Source organism: Myotis daubentonii, chromosome 16 (assembly GCF_963259705.1).
Source record: "Myotis daubentonii chromosome 16, mMyoDau2.1, whole genome shotgun sequence".
Classification (NCBI taxonomy): domain Eukaryota; kingdom Metazoa; phylum Chordata; class Mammalia; order Chiroptera; family Vespertilionidae; genus Myotis; species Myotis daubentonii.
Genome location: NC_081855.1, coordinates 28,321,428 through 28,343,119, shown reverse-complemented (window position 1 = coordinate 28,343,119; position 21,692 = coordinate 28,321,428). Strand labels below are relative to the sequence as shown.

The 21,692-nt window shown below is 41.3% G+C and overlaps 1 protein-coding gene across 1 annotated transcript in view; it reads right to left on the bottom strand.

Moving 5' to 3' along the window:
- Positions 1 to 21,692, bottom strand: part of MYO1D (myosin ID) — a 271,271-nt gene that overhangs the window by 98,001 nt on the left and 151,578 nt on the right. Inside the window, exons 17-20 of the mRNA XM_059669519.1 lie at positions 15,137 to 15,360; positions 12,789 to 12,933; positions 12,153 to 12,257; positions 2,183 to 2,296 (exon numbers count right to left, since the gene is read on the bottom strand). Of these exons, the coding sequence (XP_059525502.1) occupies positions 2,183 to 2,296; positions 12,153 to 12,257; positions 12,789 to 12,933; positions 15,137 to 15,360 (588 nt within the window). The remainder of the gene's footprint in view (positions 1 to 2,182; positions 2,297 to 12,152; positions 12,258 to 12,788; positions 12,934 to 15,136; positions 15,361 to 21,692) is intronic.

Sequence of the window (21,692 nt, the reverse complement as noted above, 5' to 3'; positions counted from 1 at the left end):
AAAAGGTGTAAAGAATAAAATAACATATACCCACATCCCTATTATCCGGACTTAATACGCTGCCACATGTGCTTTGGACTTTAAAACATTTTTACCAACCCAGGTGGCAGTCCCCTATCCCATTCGACTTGCTCCCTCCTAGCCACTACCCTGAAGTTGGCTCCTCCCAGAGCACACCCTGGGACAAAGGCTGATGGGCACACAGAGCTGACTTGGGAGGTGCAGGGACACTGGCAAGGGGGTGGGGAGGGGTTCAGGCAAGGGGAGGCGGCCAGGATGGCCCATCAGCTTCCACCGTGGGCAGCTGCCGCTTACTCCTGCAGGGCAGGTCTAGGAAACGGTAGAAAACACACCTCAGAATGGCCTCGGCCAATGGTGACGGGGTTGGAGTATTTATCCCCGACATCTGTGAGTCACTGGATGGCATTTCCAGTCCTCTGTGCATGGGGCAAAGTGGGTCTGGCAGCATAGCCTTTTGACAGAGATGTTGGCTGCTGGAAGTCAGGGCAGTGTGCCCGAAAATAAGGGGGCACAAGGGGATATGGGCTGAGTACTGAGAGCCCCTGCGACCGTGTGCATCCATCCTGCTGACACTGTTTAACCTTTGCCACAATTGTTAAACATCATTCATTTCGATGACACTGGGAACATGAATTGTGATAATGTGAAAAGGGGAACCGTGAATATAAATATACACCAGTCGACATAAAAAAGGAAGGTAGGTTGGGAAAAGAACTTCAGGTCAAAGAGTTGTTTAGCTACTGAATTTATATTCTGTGCCAGAGTGATCTCCACTTAACAGAAAATAATAAGAAGAAGAAATAAAATGCATACCGCAATTTATGTCTGCTTGGTTCCACACTTCATTAGACTTGGGCAAAGTCTGATCCGACCCCCTCACCTCCCTTCACCACCTACTTTAAGACGGCAGGGTTATTAGGCTTCAACTGTGACTGGTATGTAAGACTGCAAGTCTTTGCTAAGAATATATGCAATCAAGAATGTCTTAGAAGAGCATTTTCTTAGCTGCAATCCATTAGCCTTCTCCTGAAAGGGAGAAAGGTGTGTGTGTGTGTGTGTGTGTGTGTGAGAGAGAGAGAGAGAGAGAGAGAGAGAGAGAGAGAGAGAGAGAGAGAGAGAGAGATGTATAATGCAGACAAATCTCAACCTGGGCAATAATTTCGGCAATCGTCTGCAGTGATGTTCTACATCATTTAACAAAATCAGGAATGATTTGCTTTCTCTGTACCTCACAACCAATGAAACTCCTGATTTAACAAAATACAGCTGCAAAACAACGTCCTTCCTACTCCCTTTTGCAGAGACCAAAAGGATTTAAAAGACTCTTTAATAATATTCCTCATACAGTCTACCATGGGACCGGCACAGACCTTCCTCATTAAGAACTAACAGAGAAAATCACCTTTCACATGAAGAGATCTGGGGTCTGGTAGGCTCCTTCTGAAGAATTAGAACAAATAGTCACTTGTTAAGCAGGCCTCAGACAGCAGGGGGAAAAAACGAAAAATAAATCTCGTATTGAAATTCAAAGAGACACCTACCAAATTTCTCATTTCAAATAAGGAGCTGATTCCAGAATCTGGAAAGCCCGTGGAGACAGTGAACCACCGAGTGGGTTTAGATCAGAGGTAAAATATATTGGTGGAAAGAACTTCTGGGAGCAGCATACATTTTACATTTAAAAGAGAGGTAACGCTTTCATAAAGTAATTCTCTACCGTTCCTCTACCGGATTCCATTTCCAAATGGAAAAACACGCCTTATGAAAATAAATAAGAAAATATATTAGGTGTCACCACATTGAAGCCATGAGCAGGATTAGGCATAGAGAAAGAACAAGCCTTATGCAAATAAATGAGAAAACATATTGTGTATCACAACAGTGAAGCCGTGAGTAGAATGAAGACCAGAGAAAGATCACACAGAATGCAGAGTCTTTACGCTTAAAAACAAAAAAAAAAGCTTTCGTTAATCTACTGGAAGCCTTGGATCCCCGAGAGAAAATTGTACATCTGTGTAAAACGTAAGATGGGCATAACATTCAAGGGTTCACAGGCTTCCTGAAGCCCCGAAGGTTTCAGTGACCAGACTGTCAGCCCACAAGTGGCTCCCGAACCCCAGGCTGGTACTCCTTTGCTCGGAGAGAAGCGGAGAACACTCACGTTGTACAGAGGGATGGTCTTCATCACCTTGTACTGCTTCGTGGGGTCCATCTTATACAGGTGACGATCAGTGACAAAAATGGCGCGGTCTTCCACTTTACTGAACCGATTGACCTGTAAGAAAACCAACCAACAATTTTATCATCTCATGAAGCATGAAGCTGAATGATCTGCGAGGAAAACGTCGAGGGGCAGAGGTGGCTGCCTGTGGAGACGCACCCTTTAACAGACGGCCACTCTACTGGACGCAGCAGAGATGCAGAAGCAGGAGCAGTGTCCAGGTTTGTGGAACTTTACAATTTAAACTCCATGATTTTACAACTTAACGGGAAAACAAACAAACAAAAAAAGACACCCCATAATGATTAAAAGTCTGAAACCATGTAACCCAGACACTATAAAGAAAATGAAAAGATACCCCACCTAGGAGAAAATGTGTACAAATCATATACCAGATAAGGGACTTGTATTTAAAACATATAAAGAATAAAATGTATTTAGAATACAGAACTCAATAATAAAAGGACAAAAACAAACAAACAATGAAAAAATGGGTTAATTGTGAATACACATTTCTCCAGAGAAGACATACAAATAGCCAATAAGCTCATGAACACATGCCTGATGCCACCAGCCACCAGGAAATGTCAATCGGAACCACAATGAGATGCCACTTCATGCCCATTGGGATGATGACAATAAAGAGGACGGACAGTACAAGTGCTGGTCAGGATGTGGAGACACTGGAGCCCTCACCACCACTGGCGGGAATATAAAGTGATGCGGTCACTTTGGAAAAGTCTGGCAGTTCCTCAGCCAGATAAACAGAGAATTACCGTATGACCCAGAAATTTCACTCTTAGGGGTATATATCATGGGAACTGACAATATAATCACATAAAAACTTGTGCCTGAATATTCACAGCAGCATTTATCATAATAGCCAAAAAAGTAGAGACAACCCAATGTCACCCAACTGACACTGGACTGGATAAATGTGATATAGTCACACAATGGAATATAAATTGGCAATAGAAAGTGAACTACTGATACATGCTATAACATGGATGAACCTTAAAAACATGTTATGTAAGCCAGCCACAAAGTACCACATACTGTATGATTCCATTTATATGAAATGTCCAGAAGCAGCAAATGGATAGAAAGGGGATGTAGATCAGTAGTTACATAGGGCTGGGGGAGATGAGAGGTTTGGAGGGATGATGGCTAAGGAGTGTGGTTTTTCTTTTGGGGGTAATAAAAACGTTCAAAAATTGATTGTGGTAATGGAGACCCAACTCTGTGAATATACTAATAACTATTGGATTGTGTGATTTAAAATGGTGCATAGGATGCTGTATGAATTATATCTCAATGAAGCTGTAAACGAAAAAGAAAACCCCTATATAAAACAACTCATTCTGCCCCTTTCCTAATGCACAGATTAAATTCCATAGAGTATAATGACAGTATGCCATTAAATATATATGTTCAAAAAGGGACAGTGCCTGCTTGCCTAGAGCACAAATAACTGTCTCCTCATTATAACTATCCATAAAAAGAATGGGCCCTATGAGAAGGCAGTACGTGCCCCACGTAGGATTCAAGCAGAAGCTCAGTTGCTATCTGATGTGGGTGTGGGAGAGGGGGTTTGTGCTGCAATAGGAAATCCAGGGATTCCTAAGGTCCCCTTTCTTCAGATTCTATGATTCTTTTACCTGACTTCCAAGTTTCCCTATCGCCACTATTCTACTTATTCATTTCTTCCGCTCCTGTGTGATGTTATGTTCTCTCTCTGTGTTTCTGATTTTCTTCTTCCTTTTTCTTTTTATCTATGTGTATTTCAAGATTTTGCTTGTTTTCATTCCATTATAAAACCTTTTCAATTCTTATAGTGAAAAGCAATCGCTGTTTCTTCTGAACTTCTTTCCACAGTTGTAGGAGAAATAGAATATAAGTAGAATCAAGAATGAACTTTTGCCAAAACCGGTTTGGCTCAGTGGATAGAGCGTCGGCCTGCGGACTGAAAGGTCCCAGGTTCGATTCCGGTCAAGGGCATGTACCTGGGTTGCGGGCATATCCCCAGTAGGAGATGTGCAGGAGGCAGCTGATCGATGTTTCTCTCTCATCGATGTTTCTAACTCTCTATCCCTTTCCCTTCCTTTCTGTAAAAAATCAATAAAATATATTTTTTTAAAAAAAGAAAAAAAGAATGAACTTTAAAAATTAACATTGATATAAAGGACACAGGTTCTTCTTTTAAAGCAGGATACTTGAGAATAGGAAGAGCACTGGCGTGAGTGCTTTTGCTAATGCAAAACCCTGGATCCATCATTACTCTTTGTTCCGCAAGAAAGACAGGAAAGAAGGTTGGCCAATACGTCCAAATACCAACACAATCAAGTTACATCTATCCTTAGTCTGTAGGTTCTCCTTACGAAGTCGAGCTAATCTCTACATCTCTCTATTAAAAGCGCAAATCTTTCATTTAATAATTGGAAAGCTTGAATAATTTCAAGGACAGCTGACTTGTAATTTTTAGACCATGGATGCTTGTTATAAGAAATAAACTTGTTAAAATAGCAGTGTAGAACACTATGTTTCTTTAAACTTACAGTTGAAGCTATGTTTGGCAAGAGGTTGGTGTTACTTATTAATCTTGTGATAATTAATCGAATGACTATAACCCACTAATCTAGGTCTAATGAATTCAGCCAATATGAGAGATTATACAGATGGTTTTAAATTGGAAGTATATTTAAAAAAGCTGCTTTCCTTGTAAAACTGCTACAGATGTTATAAAAATAGTTATAAAAAGACTAACAAGTTCACTTCAAAACAAAGTAAAAATCTTACATAAAACTGTATGATTTCTTTTTTAATGAAGGTCAAGAAACAGCAAAACGGATGTATGGTAAAGGAGATGAGAACAGTGGCTGCCTCTGGTGGGGGTGGGACACGGCTGGGAAGGGGCATGAGGAGCTTTTTAGGGTGATGGAAACGCTCTGTATCTCGACAGGGTTTAAATTTACATGGGTGTAGGTACTAGTCCAAATTCACTCACTTGTACACTGCAGATAACGAGTATTTACCTGTATATAAACTATCTACCTCAATACAAAGACAAAACCAAACCAATGTAGAATCCCAACTCTCCATGACAGATTTTTATTTACTGCCTTCTTATTTCATCAACAGTAAGTTAGCTCCTTCCGGGTCATGATCTTATGGTGCCTTTTGTCTTGTACCTCCTAGTCCCCAACAGAGAAATGGGCATCCTACAGAGTAATACCACATCCCTTCTCATCCGCTGGTTATGAGAGTCCTTTAAATCGGCAGTCGCCAATCGGTGGTCCGTGAGGTCCGAAAGGTTGGCAACCGCTGCTTTAAATCCCACAGGATAATTTCAAGAACTCTCCTTCCCCACATGGGCCAATGGGTGTTGATATGGGAACCGTCAGACGGGAAAACAGGGGGAGAGGCTGCAGCACGTGGGAGGTTGCATAATGTAAGAACAAAATCCCCAAGTGCAAATAAAAGCACAGGTGCTCAATAGCGTAATCCCCATTGCCCAGTTTGATCCTGGAAAACCGTGACTGCTGCACTGGAAAAGGAACTGAGGGCGGCTTGCTTTTATGTACCTGGGGCCGCGTGCCCCTTTATGAGTAAGCCATCTCTTTAATAAAAAGCTCTCTAACGCTGCAGGCACTATGGAAGCACGCAGATCGCTGATTTGAAATTATTCATTCTCCTGGCTGGAATGGTTGAGATTTATTTGTAAATTGTCATTTTTCATAAAGCGTGTTTTTTTTCCAATGAGTTTAATTTTTCCCGTCAGTCTTTTTTTTGAATTTAAATTTTTTATTGATTAAAGTATTACATATGTCTCCTTTTCCTCCCATTGACCTCTCCCTGGCCGCTCCCACCCCTCAGCACATGCTCTCGCCCCCCTACTGTCTGTGTCCATTGGTTATGCTTATAGGCACATATACAAGTCCTTTGGTTGATCTCTTATCCTCCCCCTCCTCCCACCCTCCCCTGCCTTTCCTCTGAGGTTTGACAGTCTGGTCGATGCTTCTATGTCTCTGGATCTATTTTTGTTCATCAGTTTATGTTGTTCATTATATTCCACAAATGCCATCAGTCTTAAGTTTCATGGCCGGCCATCACTACAAGGCCATGTACACGGAGTGCTGGCAGCCAGACAGACTGTCCTGAGCGAGAGGTGCCTACAGAAACGGATCTGTGCCTGTGTTTGCCGTGCGTATGACTTGATAACAGCTACCCTTTTTTTTTTTTTTTAAATATATTTTATTGATTTTTTACAGAGAGGAAGGGAGAGAGATAGAGAGCCAGAAACATCGATGAGAGAGAAACATCGATCAGCTGCCTCCTGCACATCCCCTACTGGGGAAATGCCCGCAACCCAGGTACATGCCCTTGACCGGAATCGAACCTGGGACCTTTCAGTCCACAGGCCGATGCTCTATCCACTGAGCCAAACCGGTTTTGGCGATAACAGCTACCCTTAAAAAATCTTTAGACACACAATTTTGTTGTGAGATTGGAACTGAATTAATTTTTCTACCTTTGTTAATCCAGTATACAACTCCTATTAACTTTAAAAAATTATACTGGTAAATATTTACTTGAATTAAGTGATTTGATAAATTTTTTTCTTCCCCCAAATTTACAGTGTGCATTTTCAAGTACTTTATAAGTTGCTGATGATATACAAAGGAATGACAGAAAGCCCTTGGTTATGGTACAAATCTGAGACTAGTACAGCAGATGGAGATGAGACAGATAAGAAGGTTGTAAGTGAAAATAATTTCATACAATGTATAAAGAAAATAAAATTAGATAATGGCGTTGGGAGGAAATGTACGTGTGTGTGATTCTGTAGAGTGCTACTTTACTAGCGAGTCAGAAATGCTCACATTTGTAGGCACATCTTTTTCTAACAGTCTAATGAAGGGACACTGTATAAATATGCAGTTAGCTACTTGCTGACCAGCAGGTTTTAATTTTAGATTTGGGTAATATTTAAATCAAGGTATTGAGCACTAAAAATTTCTGAGGAACACCCTGGCTGGGTAGCTCAGTTGGTCAGAGTGTTGTCTGGATACACTAAGGTTGCAGGTTCGATCCCCAGTCAGGGCACATACAAGAATCAAGCAGTGAATGCATAAATAAGTGGAACAACAAATCTCTCTCCACCTTTCTCTCTCGCTCTAATATCAATAAATTAAAAAGAATTTTTTTAATTTCAAAAAAAAATTCTGAGGAACTACAAGGTCATGTTTCTCAGTGATTAGAAGGAAAAGCAAAGCAAAACAAAACAACAAAAAAGACCACTAAAAACTCTCCACTAAGTAGAATAGAAGGCACAGTTGTGATATATAACCCTACATCCCTGCTTATAAGATCTTATTTTTAGGATGCAACAAAGAAGTTAAGAGATTCATTTGAAAACATCGACAGCATTGGTAGGATACACACCTGAGTAAATTACGACAGGTGGATGGGACACAGAAGCTATACTGCCATAGGTAAAAGATAGCAAACAAAATTCAAGGTTCAGTTTGAATTTTATTCAGTCTTCTCCCTTTCGCCTCATAGCTTTAGTTATCAGTCAATTCTCTAAACATATCCTTATAACCAAAGTGTATTTTTCAGTCTTGACAAAAATGAAGAGCAATAAAGAGTAAAATAGAGCCCAGCCGGTGTGTCTCAGTGGTTATGCACTGACCTATGAACCCAGAGGTCACGGTTTGATTCCCAGTCAGGCTCGATCCCCAGTGTGGGGCGTGTAGGAGCCAGCTGATGAGTGATCCTCTCATCACTGATGTTTCTATTTCTCTCCCCCTCTCCCTTCCTCTCTGAAATCAATAAAAACATATTTTTAAAAATAGTAAAATAGAGTTTATGTGGTGAAATAGTAACTACTCTTTGTGGTGCTTATTCACTGCACACGGCAACAGAGACTTGAAACGAGAGACCACATAGCGGGGACATCAGCCTTTTCTAGATTGTTTTGCACAACACTGGCCTCGTGTGATGCTTTCTGCAAGAAAGGGCTCCAAGTCAAGCTGGATTGAGGAACAATGCAAACCACAGCCTTCCCTGGGATGCTCATAACTCACGAGTCCATTCAAGGCTCTGAGAATGCTGCACACAGAGAGCATGTTCAACATTAAATTTGGGGCCCTTTCTAAAAACACACTCAGGTTCAGCAGAAACCCATGTTGGAGAACACTCATCATTTGTAGCCATCTTAGAATATGGAGACGAGAGAATATCAAAGACAAAATCTAAATAATAAGCCAAAGTAGTGTTCCACATCTTTTGCGAATTTGTATTGAAAAATATGAGCATGTTGCAAAATGTATGAAAAAATGCTTTTGCATAATTTCATGAGGTATGCAAGAGTCACAAACAATAGGCCACAGTGGTCAAGTGGAGAGTATTGTCCTTTCTATGCTGTCTGTGAGTTAATCTGGAAACTGACAAACAAAAACCTCAAAGCAGCAATTTTACTGACAATGTTTAGAAATATTACATTTTTTTAATGTAAAAATGTAATTCCTAAAGTGAACAGGTCATAAATCTTTACCTTCTGTCTTAGCAACTCAAATTGTCCTTAAAACATGGATCGAGTGGGAGGGATGTCATGCAACTCAGTGATAGCTTTTAGTGGCATACATAACTCAGCTAAATCAAAATGAAAAGAAAAACTTAAAAAATATTTTTATTGATTTTAGAGAGAGGAAGGGAGAAGGATAGAGAGATAGAAACATCAATGAGAGAGAAACATGGTCGGCTGCCTCCTGTACGCCTCCTATTGGGGATTGAGCCCACAACCCAGGCTTGTACCCTGACCAGAAATGGAACCTTGACCTCCTGGTTCATGGGCTCACACTAATCCACTGAGTTACACCAGCTGGGCAAGAAAAACTTATTCTATACATATGTAAATCTGTAAATTCAAACTAAATTAAAATAATTATGGCATAGGAACACTAATTTTCTTCCACATAAATCCATAAAGTAATAGAAAAACTGGATTGCAGACTCAATATTAGATAAGATCTCATCTTATTTCTTCTTTTACCCAAACTAAAATCCTCAACTAAAGAAAAAAATCCCTGTCATCTTGCTTTTGCCTAAACACTTCTAAGGATCTGTTTACAGGTTTAGTCAGCACCACAGGGGGCCAGAGAGAAAGATTCCCTGGAGAGTCAGACCTACTATGAGAGTGAGAGCAGCTATCTGCAGAAGTCTCCCACCTTAAAGGACAGTTTATGATGGTAGTTAATACGAAGTGGCTGCTTCATAAAAAAGTCAAGGCATAAAGAAGAGGGCTTTACTGAAATCAAGTCTAGTTCATCTTGGTACGTCTTTGGGATTAAAAAGATTCTAAAGAGGACATAATCTAATCTATAGTATGAAGAAATATTATTCTGCATTGAACTTAGAAATACAGGAGCATGGCTCAGTGGTTGAGCGTCGACCTATGAACCAGGAGATCACGGTTTGATTCTGGTCAGGGCATTTACCCAGGTTGCGGACTTGATCCCCAGTGTGGCGTGTGCAGGAGGCAGCTGATCAATGATTCTCTCTCATCATTGATATTTCTCTCTCTCTCTCCCTTCCGCTCTGAAATCAATAAAAATACGTTAAAAAAAATACAGGAGCATGGCTAAGAATTTTTCAGTTTTTATCCAGGAGGAGCCAGGGAGAGACATGCCGTTAGACATCCCATTGTCACCCCTGGAGAGAAAGTATCAGAGGCACCAGGCTTTTCCAGAGTAGAGGATGACTGTCAACACCACCCAGTGGTCTTTGATCACTTGTCCTGATTACTAATGTGACTTCATAGTTACCATGATTCTAGAGAGGAAGTATCCTATATCGTAGAAATGAGGACTTGCGGAAATGGCTGGAATGGTACATTCCTTGGTTAAATTTACTGGCATTAGGGCTTATACTTTTTTTGTGCGGGTCAATGAAATCTGGTTAGCAAAAGTCATTTCCTGATTGGCTGATCAATCCTAGGTACACTTATAAACTAGGGTTTCTGAATTCAGCTCAGAATTTGACTTGGGACTTTGGTAGCCACTCTGAGATACCAGCAAACTTTCCTTGGTGATATTTATTTCATTCTAAGTTCAAAAGAGACTGCTTCCTATTTTGTTAAAAGTTTATATTACATTGAATTGAATGTCTGAACGCTAGCAGTTATTTTTTTTTAAACTTCATGAATAGTTCAATCTCCTTCTTCTATTATAGTATTTGGTCAGTCCGACTAAAGATTTATCAAAACCAAAACTTTTGATTTTGTTGTTTTATCTCCTATTATTTTTATATTCTCTATTTTATTGATTTCTGCTCTAATCTTTACTATTTTATTTTCCTGCTTGCTTTGGGTGAGCTTTTTTTAAATTTTTTTTTAATTTATTTTTATTTTTATTTTTTTAGCAGTGTCTTAAGAGGTAGAAGATTAGGCTATGGATATGAGAACTTTCATCTCTTCTATTATAGGCATTACATTTCCCTCTAAAACGGCTTTCACTGCCTCCCATAAGTTTTGCTATGTTGTATCTTCTTTTCCAAATGTTTTGATTTTCCTGTGATTTCTTTTTTGACCACTGGTTGCTCAGGAGTGTGTCACTCAATTTCCACCTATCTGTGCATGCCCTAAATTGCTTTCTCTTCTTGTTTCCAAATTTTACTCCATTATTGTCAGAGAATATACTTTGTACGATTTCAATCCTTTTAAATTTACTGAGGCTTGTTTTATGACCTACCAACAGTGTTTCTCTAAACTCTTGCAAACGCTAGTTGTTATTAACATTTTAAAGTTTCCCACATTTATATAGAAAAATATTTCATTATTTTGATCTGAATAACACTGTAATTATGTATTTTTTGAAAATGTGAAACAAAAGACCTCTAAAATCACCTAAACCTGAACCTTTGTTGTGAGGTAACTCTTTGATATTTTCTTAATTCCTCCTGCAAGTATTTATATCAACATCTCTCTTGGGGTTAATCTAGGCAATGTTTTTCTTAAGTCCACCCACTTAATTAACATTTTAAAATTTATTTGCACAATTTTATTTGCATAATTTTACCAAATGCTCTTTTATAGTTATTTCAATTTCCTCTCTCTCTTTTTCTAAACAAATGTTTTTAAAAAACCAACTATGTCCCTTGCCTTCCACATTCCAACTTCCACCTGTTCCACTCGCCCAGCTGCTCTCATCTCCAGGTAAATAACAGTCCACACACATCCTGCTCCAGGTGAGCAAATATATCCCTAGCACATAACCTTTCCCTCTCCCTTCCGAATCTCACTATGTCCTTCTCACTTTTCCAAACTACGTTCTTCCTCCCTCTCCCTGGCATGGCTCAGTGGTTGAGCACTGAGCTATGAACAAGGAGGTCACGGGTCCGATTCCTGGTCAAGGCACAAGCCTGCGTTGTGGGCTCAATCCCCAGTGGGGGGTGTGCAGGAGGCAGCTGATCAATGATTCTGTCATCACTGAAGTTTCTATCTCTTTCCTCTCCCTGCCTCTCTTAAATCAATAAAAATTTTTTTAAAAACCCAGCAATAAACATGTATAAAAAAGTACTCAATGACCATTAAATACAGGCAGACTAGTATGTGTTTGAAAGATAGGAATTCAGTAAAATACAAATCCTTGACCTCTAGGAGGTTCCCCCTCTCCTGTTTTAAGAAGAATGGTTGCTAAAAATATCCACTTCCCTTATGAAGCCGATAGCCTGACTCGGACACTGCGGTCTCCCCCGCCCTTCCATCCATGCCTCCCTCTGACAGGCAAAGCCTCCTGAGGACAGAGCCAGCGGTGTGCCTGTCGCTATGTTTCACTGAAGGCGTGTCTCAGGGCGCTGCATGGGAAGCAGCCTCTTCCTTCGGAGGAGGTCTGTCTCAGCATCACCTTACCTTACGGACGTGACAGGAGAAGAGGACGTTCATGTACTTGTCCTTCCGTTTCAGTTCATTGGCGACGGGGACAAAAGTGCCTGAGGTCTGAGGTGTATCCGGCTTCTGAAAGAGACAGGAAGTGTGATCGAATGATGATGCTTAGCATTTCAGATGAAAAAGTGAGCTTTTAGGGCCCGGCTTTATTACTAAGCTCATGACGTTGCACACGCTTACTTCTTACCTCCCCATCCCAGGTGGTAAGCTACTAAAGGGCTGTTTTAACGACAAAAGTCCTATAAAAATTTAAAATAAGGGATCTGAGAGGGGATGCAACAGAGCTTTGGGAATAACTGATATAAAGGTGATAGTTAAAAATAGTTGCTGAGTTATGCAAGGGAAGGTTTAAATGGTCAAAGCCATGGTATAGCGTGTACCTGAAACACACAGATAGGAGACAGGACACTCTTTTTAACATGGAGAAAACGTCACCTGTTGTACACTTGGAAGCAATAAAACTTTTAGTTTAGCGTTGCTCATAGGATCTAGTTTCTGAAGGTGTCAGTTTTTCTATAAATTCTTGGAGAAAAATTCTTCTCCTTTTGTTTGTTTGTTAAGGGAGCAGGAGTGAACCCACTTAAGTTCTCCTGCACTTACCGAAGCAAGATAGTTGCCCTCCCAGGCTCTTTGGAGCCCAAGGTCAGCCCTTTGACCCTTCAGCATCTCCATGGCCGCAACCTTTGCCCTGACCTGGGGCAGGTCTGAAGCAGGGATGGTCTTGATGAGCTGAGATGCTCGCCATCTACGAGTAAATAAACACAATGTATTCGACTGCAGAAACACAAGACCATTCATTCTCAAACACAAGAAGCTGCCATTAAGTAGAATGAACCCACACTGCTTGCATGCTACCCTAAAAACAGTAAAATGCCTCCAAAATATACACAATCTGGCTCTTTACAGAAAAAGTTTTCCTTTGGACTAGATTAATACAACGAGCAAGATTTATTGAGAGAGAGAGAGAGAGAGAGAGAGAGAGAGAGAGAGAGAGAGAGAGAGAGAGAGAGAGAGCGCGAGCGCGCGCAAGTCAATAAACTGAGCAGGCGCAGTCTTTTCAAAATGCTCATTGACTGCAAGCCCTAAGATGCCTGGGACCGTTGTTTGCATCTTGGCTGTTTGTCCCCATATACCTGGAACCTAGGTCAGTGCCTGTGGCACAGCAGGTGCTGAGTGTATATTGCCACTAAATTTTACAAAAACTAATCAATTCCAGGCCATACATAAAACCTCAAAAATCTAAGGAAGACTGTACAGGCCACAGAGCAACATAATCGAAACCAATAACTCTTTGCATCCATTAAAAATATTACTCAGATCTTTATTTGTTGTCATGCACAGGTCTTTAAGACTTATTTCCAAGTCAAGTCATATAACCATACTTATAATCTCGCTTGTGTAAAAGAGGGGAAAAATTCCAAATTATATGTGACTCTAGATGCATATGCACTCATAGTATGAGCAAATGCTTTATATACTCCTAATTCTTTCAACAACCCTATGAGCAGGTACTATTGTTACCGTCCTTTTACAGATAAGGAAGCTGAGGCACAGAGAGGTTAATGAATTTGCCCAAGGTTACACAGCTGTTCAGTGGCAGAGCTAGAATATGAACCCAGGCTCCAGGGTTTGTGTTCCTAACCATTACATCATGCTGTCTCTTACGCATGTGTGTTTGTAAGTGCAAAGACAAAGATTTAGAAGGATATAAACTAATTGTTAATGAATGCTTATTTCAGGGGAAAGAAATAAAATGGGGAGAGACAAGAGGAGGTGTGGAGGATTGCAACTTTATATCCTATATATTTTTATGTTATTTCACTTTAAAAAAATGAGCATGTATTCATGTATCACTTAATTACGTTTTAGATTATGTAAAAAAATGCAGGTTGCAGAGAATACAATTCATGAAGAAACACTTATCCATGCCATGCATTAAAAAGGCTGCCAAGACTACAACTAACATTGATAGCATTACACCTGAGAGTTTAGGTACTTCTGCTTTCAATAAATCTGCAGTGTTTGATTTTTTTCTTTTTATGAGCAGTCATTCTTTTGCTTGTAAAGCAAATGAGATATGTAATATAAAATTTTCTTCCCATGCACTTTTTTATCTTCTGACATCTGCCACCAATTTACACCCAATAGCTCAATGACTTCAGTGTTCCATGTGGACCATTATGCCACCAAATGACCACGTTTGAGGACCATTAGCTTAGCTTTTGGGACTAGACAGCTGCAGCTAAGACAAAGCTAAATGTATCTGGTGCACACTGGCAACAAATAAGCTCAACAATCATGAGCAAGGAGTTATAAATAACTAAACACTCAGATTCAGGGCAGTTTAAAAAAATGAAGACTGGATGGAAAGGTATCAAATTTTACCTAGGTGCTTGTTTATTTAAAAAATACTTCGTGCTCTAAAACAGTTGTTTCCTCCCTTGTAATTTAAAATCTCCTGGGAAACTTTAAAAAGGACCTCTGTTTGGGCCCCCACTCCCTGGCTCCATTAGACAGGTATTTCTGGAGGTGGGACTTGGGCAGTGGCATGTATTATAAACTCCTCGTGAATTTAAGGTTAGCAGGACAGACAACCACTGTGCAGAAAGGATGGACAGAAATCCTAGTTTGAGTGATTTTAATAGCTATTTTTTGCTACGAGAAGAAAGTAGAGTCTGCATGCCAATAACATCTTCAATATGGCTTGATCCAGGGGTGGCAGCATGCTGCTGTCTATATGTCTACAGGGGTGGGAAAAAAAATCAATGGACAGTTCTGCTATTTTGAGAGGGGAACAGATGCCTTGTGAAATCGAAGTCAACAAAATTGGAGACATATTCGAACAGCAAATAGCTGAGCCAGTCTCCTGGTCGAAGACCTGTGATTTTTATATGACACATTAAGTGTGCTGCCATAAACGGAGGCAGCACTTACGAACAAGTTCTCACCTATTAAAAATGGCCTGTAGGGCCTCCTCGAAGCGGCGAAGAACTTTGGGAGGGGTTGGCCACTTCACGTGCTTCCCGTGGTCTCTCATGGTCTTGACGCCCTGGAAGCGCCGGGCCACCTCGTGGATGTAGGACTTCACCTTGTAGCGCCGGTAGTATCTGATGATGGTCAGGGCTGCCTTGGTCCTCTTGTACCGCATGCGGGCCAGCGTGCCCCGCCACACCTTCACGACAGAGGAAAGAAAAAGAAGTGTTGCTGGCTGCCTGAGTAGTAGGTCACTTTGAAATCATAGAAGCTCCTCTGCTTATAAACTCAATGGGAGAACTTGCATGTGCCACTCAAATCAGCCAGAGACAAAGCATGTCAATTCTGCCAGCCACCAACAGGTGGCGGTGGGGAGTCGGACCCGTCATTCTGGTCCAGCTGTCTACCCCAGCACTGTCTACACTGGAGTGCCTGCTGAGTTTGAAGCAGAGTCCTGTTTTACCTTAATGGGCATGAAAAGAAGAACGCCAAACTACAAATAACTTTGGATAAACGTTTTAAGAATGTTGAAAGGGAACAAGATGAGTCAGAAAACCAAAAGCCATCAACATCTGTAGTTCTCTTATGAAGCCTGGCTTTATACAGATTATGTACACTGGCCACTAGGGCAATGCCACACTGCATTTACAAACTGACTTATACGCAGCCCCTCTCCAGGTGCTGTGTAAACCCCCTAGGATTTAGATGTGTTCCTGCAGGAAGGGCAAAACAGATGACCAGTATCTCTCATCAGTGATGTTTCTCTCTCCCTCTCCCTTCTTCTCCAAAATCAATAAAAACATATTTAGAAAACAAAAAACATAAAACAGATGACCAATACCATATGAATCGTCGTTAAAATCTTTTCAGTGCTCAGAAATCAGATAATATATGTCTCAATGCCAGCTTTTTAATTTTTTTAATTTTTAGACAGAGAGAAGAAGGGGGAGAAAGGGAGGGAGAGAGAGATGTATATATAGACACACACACACACACACACACACACACACACACACACACACACACCGATTAGTTCTCCCACTTATTTCTGCATTCATTGGTTGATTCTTGTATGTGCCCTGACTGGAGACCAAACCTGCAACCTTGGCATATAGGGACGATGCTCTAACCAACTGAGTTACCCCGCCAGGGCTCAATGCCAGCTTTATTCAAGCATGGGGAAGTCGGAAATATATATATTTATATGTTTTTATTGATTTCAGAGAGAGGAAGGGAGAGGAAGACAGGGATAGAAACAACGATGAGAGAGAGTCACTGATCAGCTGCCTCCTGCACACCCCCTAGTGAGGATCGAGCCCGCAATCCAAGAATGTGCCCTGATTGGGAATTGAACCATGACCTCCTGGTTCATGTGTCGATGTTTCACCACTGAGCGGCACCAGCCAGGCAGAGATACTTATACATTTTTTAGGTTCTCATACTTCTCAATCTCTCAAGCAAAGAGAAAGCTGGTGTAATCTTCATCAATGGCTCTTTCCCTATCTGTGCTCTCCACCACCACCCCAAGTCTTGCTTCCACAATATTTCCAGTACAAACCCTTCTTCTCCTTTCTGCTACCAGTCTGCAACAGCTCAAACGACTCTAACGGCTTTCTTTGACAATAAACTCCTGTGTACACCACCATCATGTTCCAGTTATTTACTGCTGCTTCTTAAGTGACCATCCCAATTCTCAGGCCGAGGGTGTTATCTCCCTGCCTGTTTCTGGCCTCTTAAGACCAAGATTTGCAACCTCTAGTTCAAAGCCCACCGTATGGGTTCCCCAGGTTCCTTTGGGTTTCTTTTATTTCTTCTTAAATCCCCAACTGTGCCCACCAGTTTCTCTCAGAAAAACTCATGCCATGCCTCTTTTATTCAGTCATCTTGGGTCCCTTGGTGCAGACTCCTAAATTGGCACCATGTGTTTGCAATGTTCTCCCTTTTCAGCCTGCTGCACAATAGATCTGTTTGCTTGCTCCATGCGAGGAGGTCATCAGGGGACCCCAAAGAGGAACCAACAGGTCCAGGAAAACCATGATGTGGAAGGAAAACATGACGAGGAGCAATCTGTGGTAGGAACCTCGGGTTCACATATAAACAGAATATACAGACAATGGGGCAATGGAAACTCACTCTGTGGCCTGGGTACAGAAACCCTTTTTAGTCAAAAGGGCCCCCTGCTCTGTAGCTGAATCCATCCTACAAATGGCTTTGTTACGCCTCCACCCAGGCACTAAAATAAAGGTTCCTTCTTTAGTATCTTGAAAAACCAAAAGAGTACAATTACAGGGCGGACGTCTGTGATTCAATTTCTTAAAGAAAACACATTTTTAAAGTTTCATACTGTTTGTTGCCTTTCTTTTAAGAGGAAGGAAAGTAAGACTCCCTGGAGCTACATCTATATATAAAAAAATATTTAATTTCCAAGAAGTGTTTTATAGAGCTTCTTATTAAAATGTTTTTGGTTAGATGCTTTAGCAATTTGGGAAAAACATTTTATAAGTAAGTGCTTTTTAAGGCATAGGTGTTTTGTGTTTTTTTTTTTTTTTTACAATCTTTAAAATGTCATCTGTATTCTTGGTTTAGTCTAGTTGAAAAAATCAAATAGTACAGAAATGTTACAGAGAAAAGACAATAGCTCTTCCCCTTGCCCACCTAACCCCACTTCGAAGTCCCATTCCACACAAACAACTTTAACCGCTTCTTCTGGTATTTACTAATATCACGCACACTATTATTTCTTGGTTGATCCTTTCAGACATACCCAAATTACAGAAGTTGGTGATGTAGCTCTCGCCATCACTCGAACCTCTCCTTTATCATCCCCATAATATTTACATTTAAAAATTTAAAGTCAACAGTGTTTATATTATTGTTATATAGTACAATTTAAATACCATATTCATATTCCATATTAATTTGATTCACCACTATATAATAAGACTTCCCTCTCATTACTATGTCAGAGAAAGTTGTTTTAACTTGTTAACAGCTGTCTTATTTTAAAAGTCTGCTTTATTTACTACACTAGAGGCCCGGTGCACGAATTTTCATGCACTTGGGAAAGGGGGGTCTCTCAGCCTGGCCTGTGCCTCTAGCAGCCTGGGAGCCCTCGGGGGATGTCCCCTGGGGAGCGGACCTAAGCCACAGTCAGACATCCTTAGCGCTGCCGAGGAGGTGGGAGAGGCTCCCGTCACCCCTGCTGCACTCACAGCTGTCAGCCCGGCTTGTGGTTGAGCGGAGCTCGCCCTGTGGGAGTGCACTGACCACCAGGGAGGTAGCTCCTGCGTTGAGCGTCTGCCCCCTGGTGGCCAGTGTGCATCATAGTGACTGGTCATTCTGTCATTAGGATCAATTTGTATATTACCCTTTCATTATATAGGACACCTACGGTTAATGCCAAATGCTCTAATAGACCCATCAAATAGTCAACAATAATTTTTCCAGTTGTCAAGCCCATCAATCGAACCTTTCTCTTTCACATTCCTCTTCAGGCCACTGTTCTCTTCCTGTTGGATTCCTGATTCCTGAGCGCAAGTGTTTCTTTTTCTTGGTTTTCCTCCCTCCAGAAGCTTTCAAGAAAGGGTGCATGGCCAGTGAATTTCTATTCTCTTTAATCTGAGAGTACAAAGCAGGTGCCTACAATGTTGTGTGTTTCGTGACGGAGAAGAGCAGAGCAGATGAGAACAGCCCCTGGACTCAGACTGCCTGTGTTCAAGTCCTGACCCCCCTCTTACCAGCTGGTTTAACTTGGGCAAGCTCCTAACCTAGTTTTCTTATCTGTAAACATGGGGATGATAACGATGCTTACCTTGTAGTGCTATTATGAGGACTAAAGGAGACAATGCACACCAAATAGTGCCTGGTGGGGAGCTGGAACCCTATATACATTGGTTGTTATGAGTATCTGAATTTTTGTCTCCTTTGGTATATGCAGAATTTGTTTGCATTAGTCATATGTCAACATGACCTGAAATCTTTCCTTCTCAGCATTCCATCCACTTGAAATAGTTTCCGATTGGATCTGATTTTATTCTTCCATGGATCACATGGACGGGATGTCCATGATTTATATGCCTCATCCCATCTTTCAGCTGCTCAAGCAGAGTGAATAGAGAGCTGGGGCTCAGGGGTCATTGAGTTCCTTCCCTGATACAAATAAAAGGAGAGCATCAGAGGTCTGCTCCCCTGCCTGGGGGTACCGTAGGCTCCTAACATTCTTTTTGCTATGTCTTGTGGAGCTTTTTCTTGTGGCTGTAATAATTATTCCTAGCAGATGCGTCCCCTATTCCTTGCCCATGTATTGATGCATCAGAGGCAGGAAAGATGGTAAACTCCCTTCACTTTTCTTGCCTAAGGGAAGATGTCTTCTTGATGGAAGGAAGGGTCCCCAGTGAAGGTGTGGGTTGTTCTAAGCCTTCCCTCTGGTATATCTTTATACTAAAAGCCAGAGCCCTGAAAAGCAGCAAAGCTTCTCAGAATTCCCTCCTGTACTTCTCCATGTTCCAGTCTTTTCTTTGGCAAACATATTGATTTTTTTTTTTTTTTAGCACCTTCTTTCAATTGGTCCAAGTTTTTATTTTTTGATGACACTTCTCAAAGTTTATGGTATAAAGTTGAGATCTCTTTTTGGTTTCAGGGTTGATGACATGATTTGTTATTTTTCCACTTTTGTTAATTTCAGGAAATTTGGGGGAAGGAATTTTGTGAACCTGCAGTTTTATTTTTTTTAAATCCTCACCCAAGGATATGCCTTTTTTATTGGGTGTTTGTGTGTGTGTGAGAGAGAGAGAAAGAGAGAGAGAGAGAGAGACAGAGAGAGACAGAGAGAGACAGAGAGAGAGAGAGAGAGCCAACAATGTGAGAGAGAAACATTGATCAGTCACCTTCTGTACACACTCTGACCCAATTGAACCCACAACTTAGTTATGTGCCCTGACCAGGAATCAAACCTGCAACCTTTTGGTGTATGGGACAATTTTTTAACCAACTGAGCCAGCAGGCCAGGGCATGAACCTGTAGCTTTATCGTCAACCTGCTCCTGGAGCTCTACTACTCACCCCAATCGGGTCCCTCCCACTCCCGAGTCTTTCCAGAGCCCTGTGGCCAGGTGAATTGGCTCTCTCGTCTGCCTTCTCTGCAGGCAGTTAGATTTCAGCTTCTCCACCTGCTTGGGAGAGTAACTAACCACACATCCATTTACTTCCAAAACCAGGCAGATGCCTCTTGTCTGCTGCTGTTTCCCCATGGTTCCATCCGTCCTCGTGGGTTTCTCCAGTTCTCACCCCTTCCTGCTCAGTGAGGGTTTCTGAGAGAGAGAGTGGCTGTAAATACCATCTGTCATGTTTAACCAGAGGTTTCATCCTGACGCCTTAACCCTGCCCTGCTTTCCCCTAGTGCACACTTCCTCCGTGGTCAGGCACGGTAAAGCCACATCTGGCAGTCATTAAAGTACGAGATGTACTTTGCAAGAAATGAAGGATTCTAGTTTACACTCTATGAAGAAGTAGGTCAATTACATATCTTCAGTTTAGTCTCAGAAATAAACACAGGCCAGCTCTCCTTTTTTCCTAGTTCTCCATGTTTCCCCCTCACCCCTCATTTAATATGTACTGAGAAGAAAATAAAATCCAGTGGGTATAATTGGTAGGTTCTTAGCATAGATCTTGACATGCTATCCCTTAGTTTTATAGATAGAAATAGCATTTTGAGATGATCTAGGGGAAAATTAAGAAGTAATGAAATGACCAAATCTTTAGTCAATCAACAAATTAAAACCATTAAAATAAAGACAGAGACAAAAAAACATGCACCCCCTATAACAACAACAAAAAGCGAAGTGCATGTGAGCTTGATCCTTATAAGCCCTGCTGGTGAACTTAACTGTGTGTGTGTGTGTGTGTGTGTATGTGTGCGCCTCTCGGAATGTAATTTAGAAACACCCACCCCTGAATCTGGATCTGGTAGGCTCACTTGCCCAGTTAGCCAACCTGTGAGCCTTCATGTAGGACTCATACATTTTCTATGTGGCCTTGTCCAGATCCATTAGCCTAGCAATTCTTTAGTGCATACAACTGTTGCCCATTAATGACTTCTTTACTACGACGATGCCATATCTGACAACCCCTTGGTAACTGTAACTTCAAGAAGCAATTGAACCTCTTGGTAAATTACAGTCAGAAGCCCAGCTTAACATGAACCCTAACAACACCCAAATTATAACTGTTTTGAAGACAAATGAAACTAAAATTACTCCAGTCAACAGGTCAGGTCAATCTGACGGGCCCTTCGGGAGCAAGCCTTGCTCAAAAGCTAACCCTCGGTGGAGCTGTACTGAAGAGGCTGCTTTCTTTATAGTTTGGTTTGTTTTCTTGAAAAAGGAGGTACCCAACGGATAATTCATCGTCAAAATTTCTCAGGTTAAGGCTTTCTCAAAGTTGCTTCTTGACCCAGAACTACAGGGTTCTGGTCAAGTGCCTGGGCATTTGAGCAGATACAATGAGGTGTCTGGGGACGTTTAAAATTTGTCTG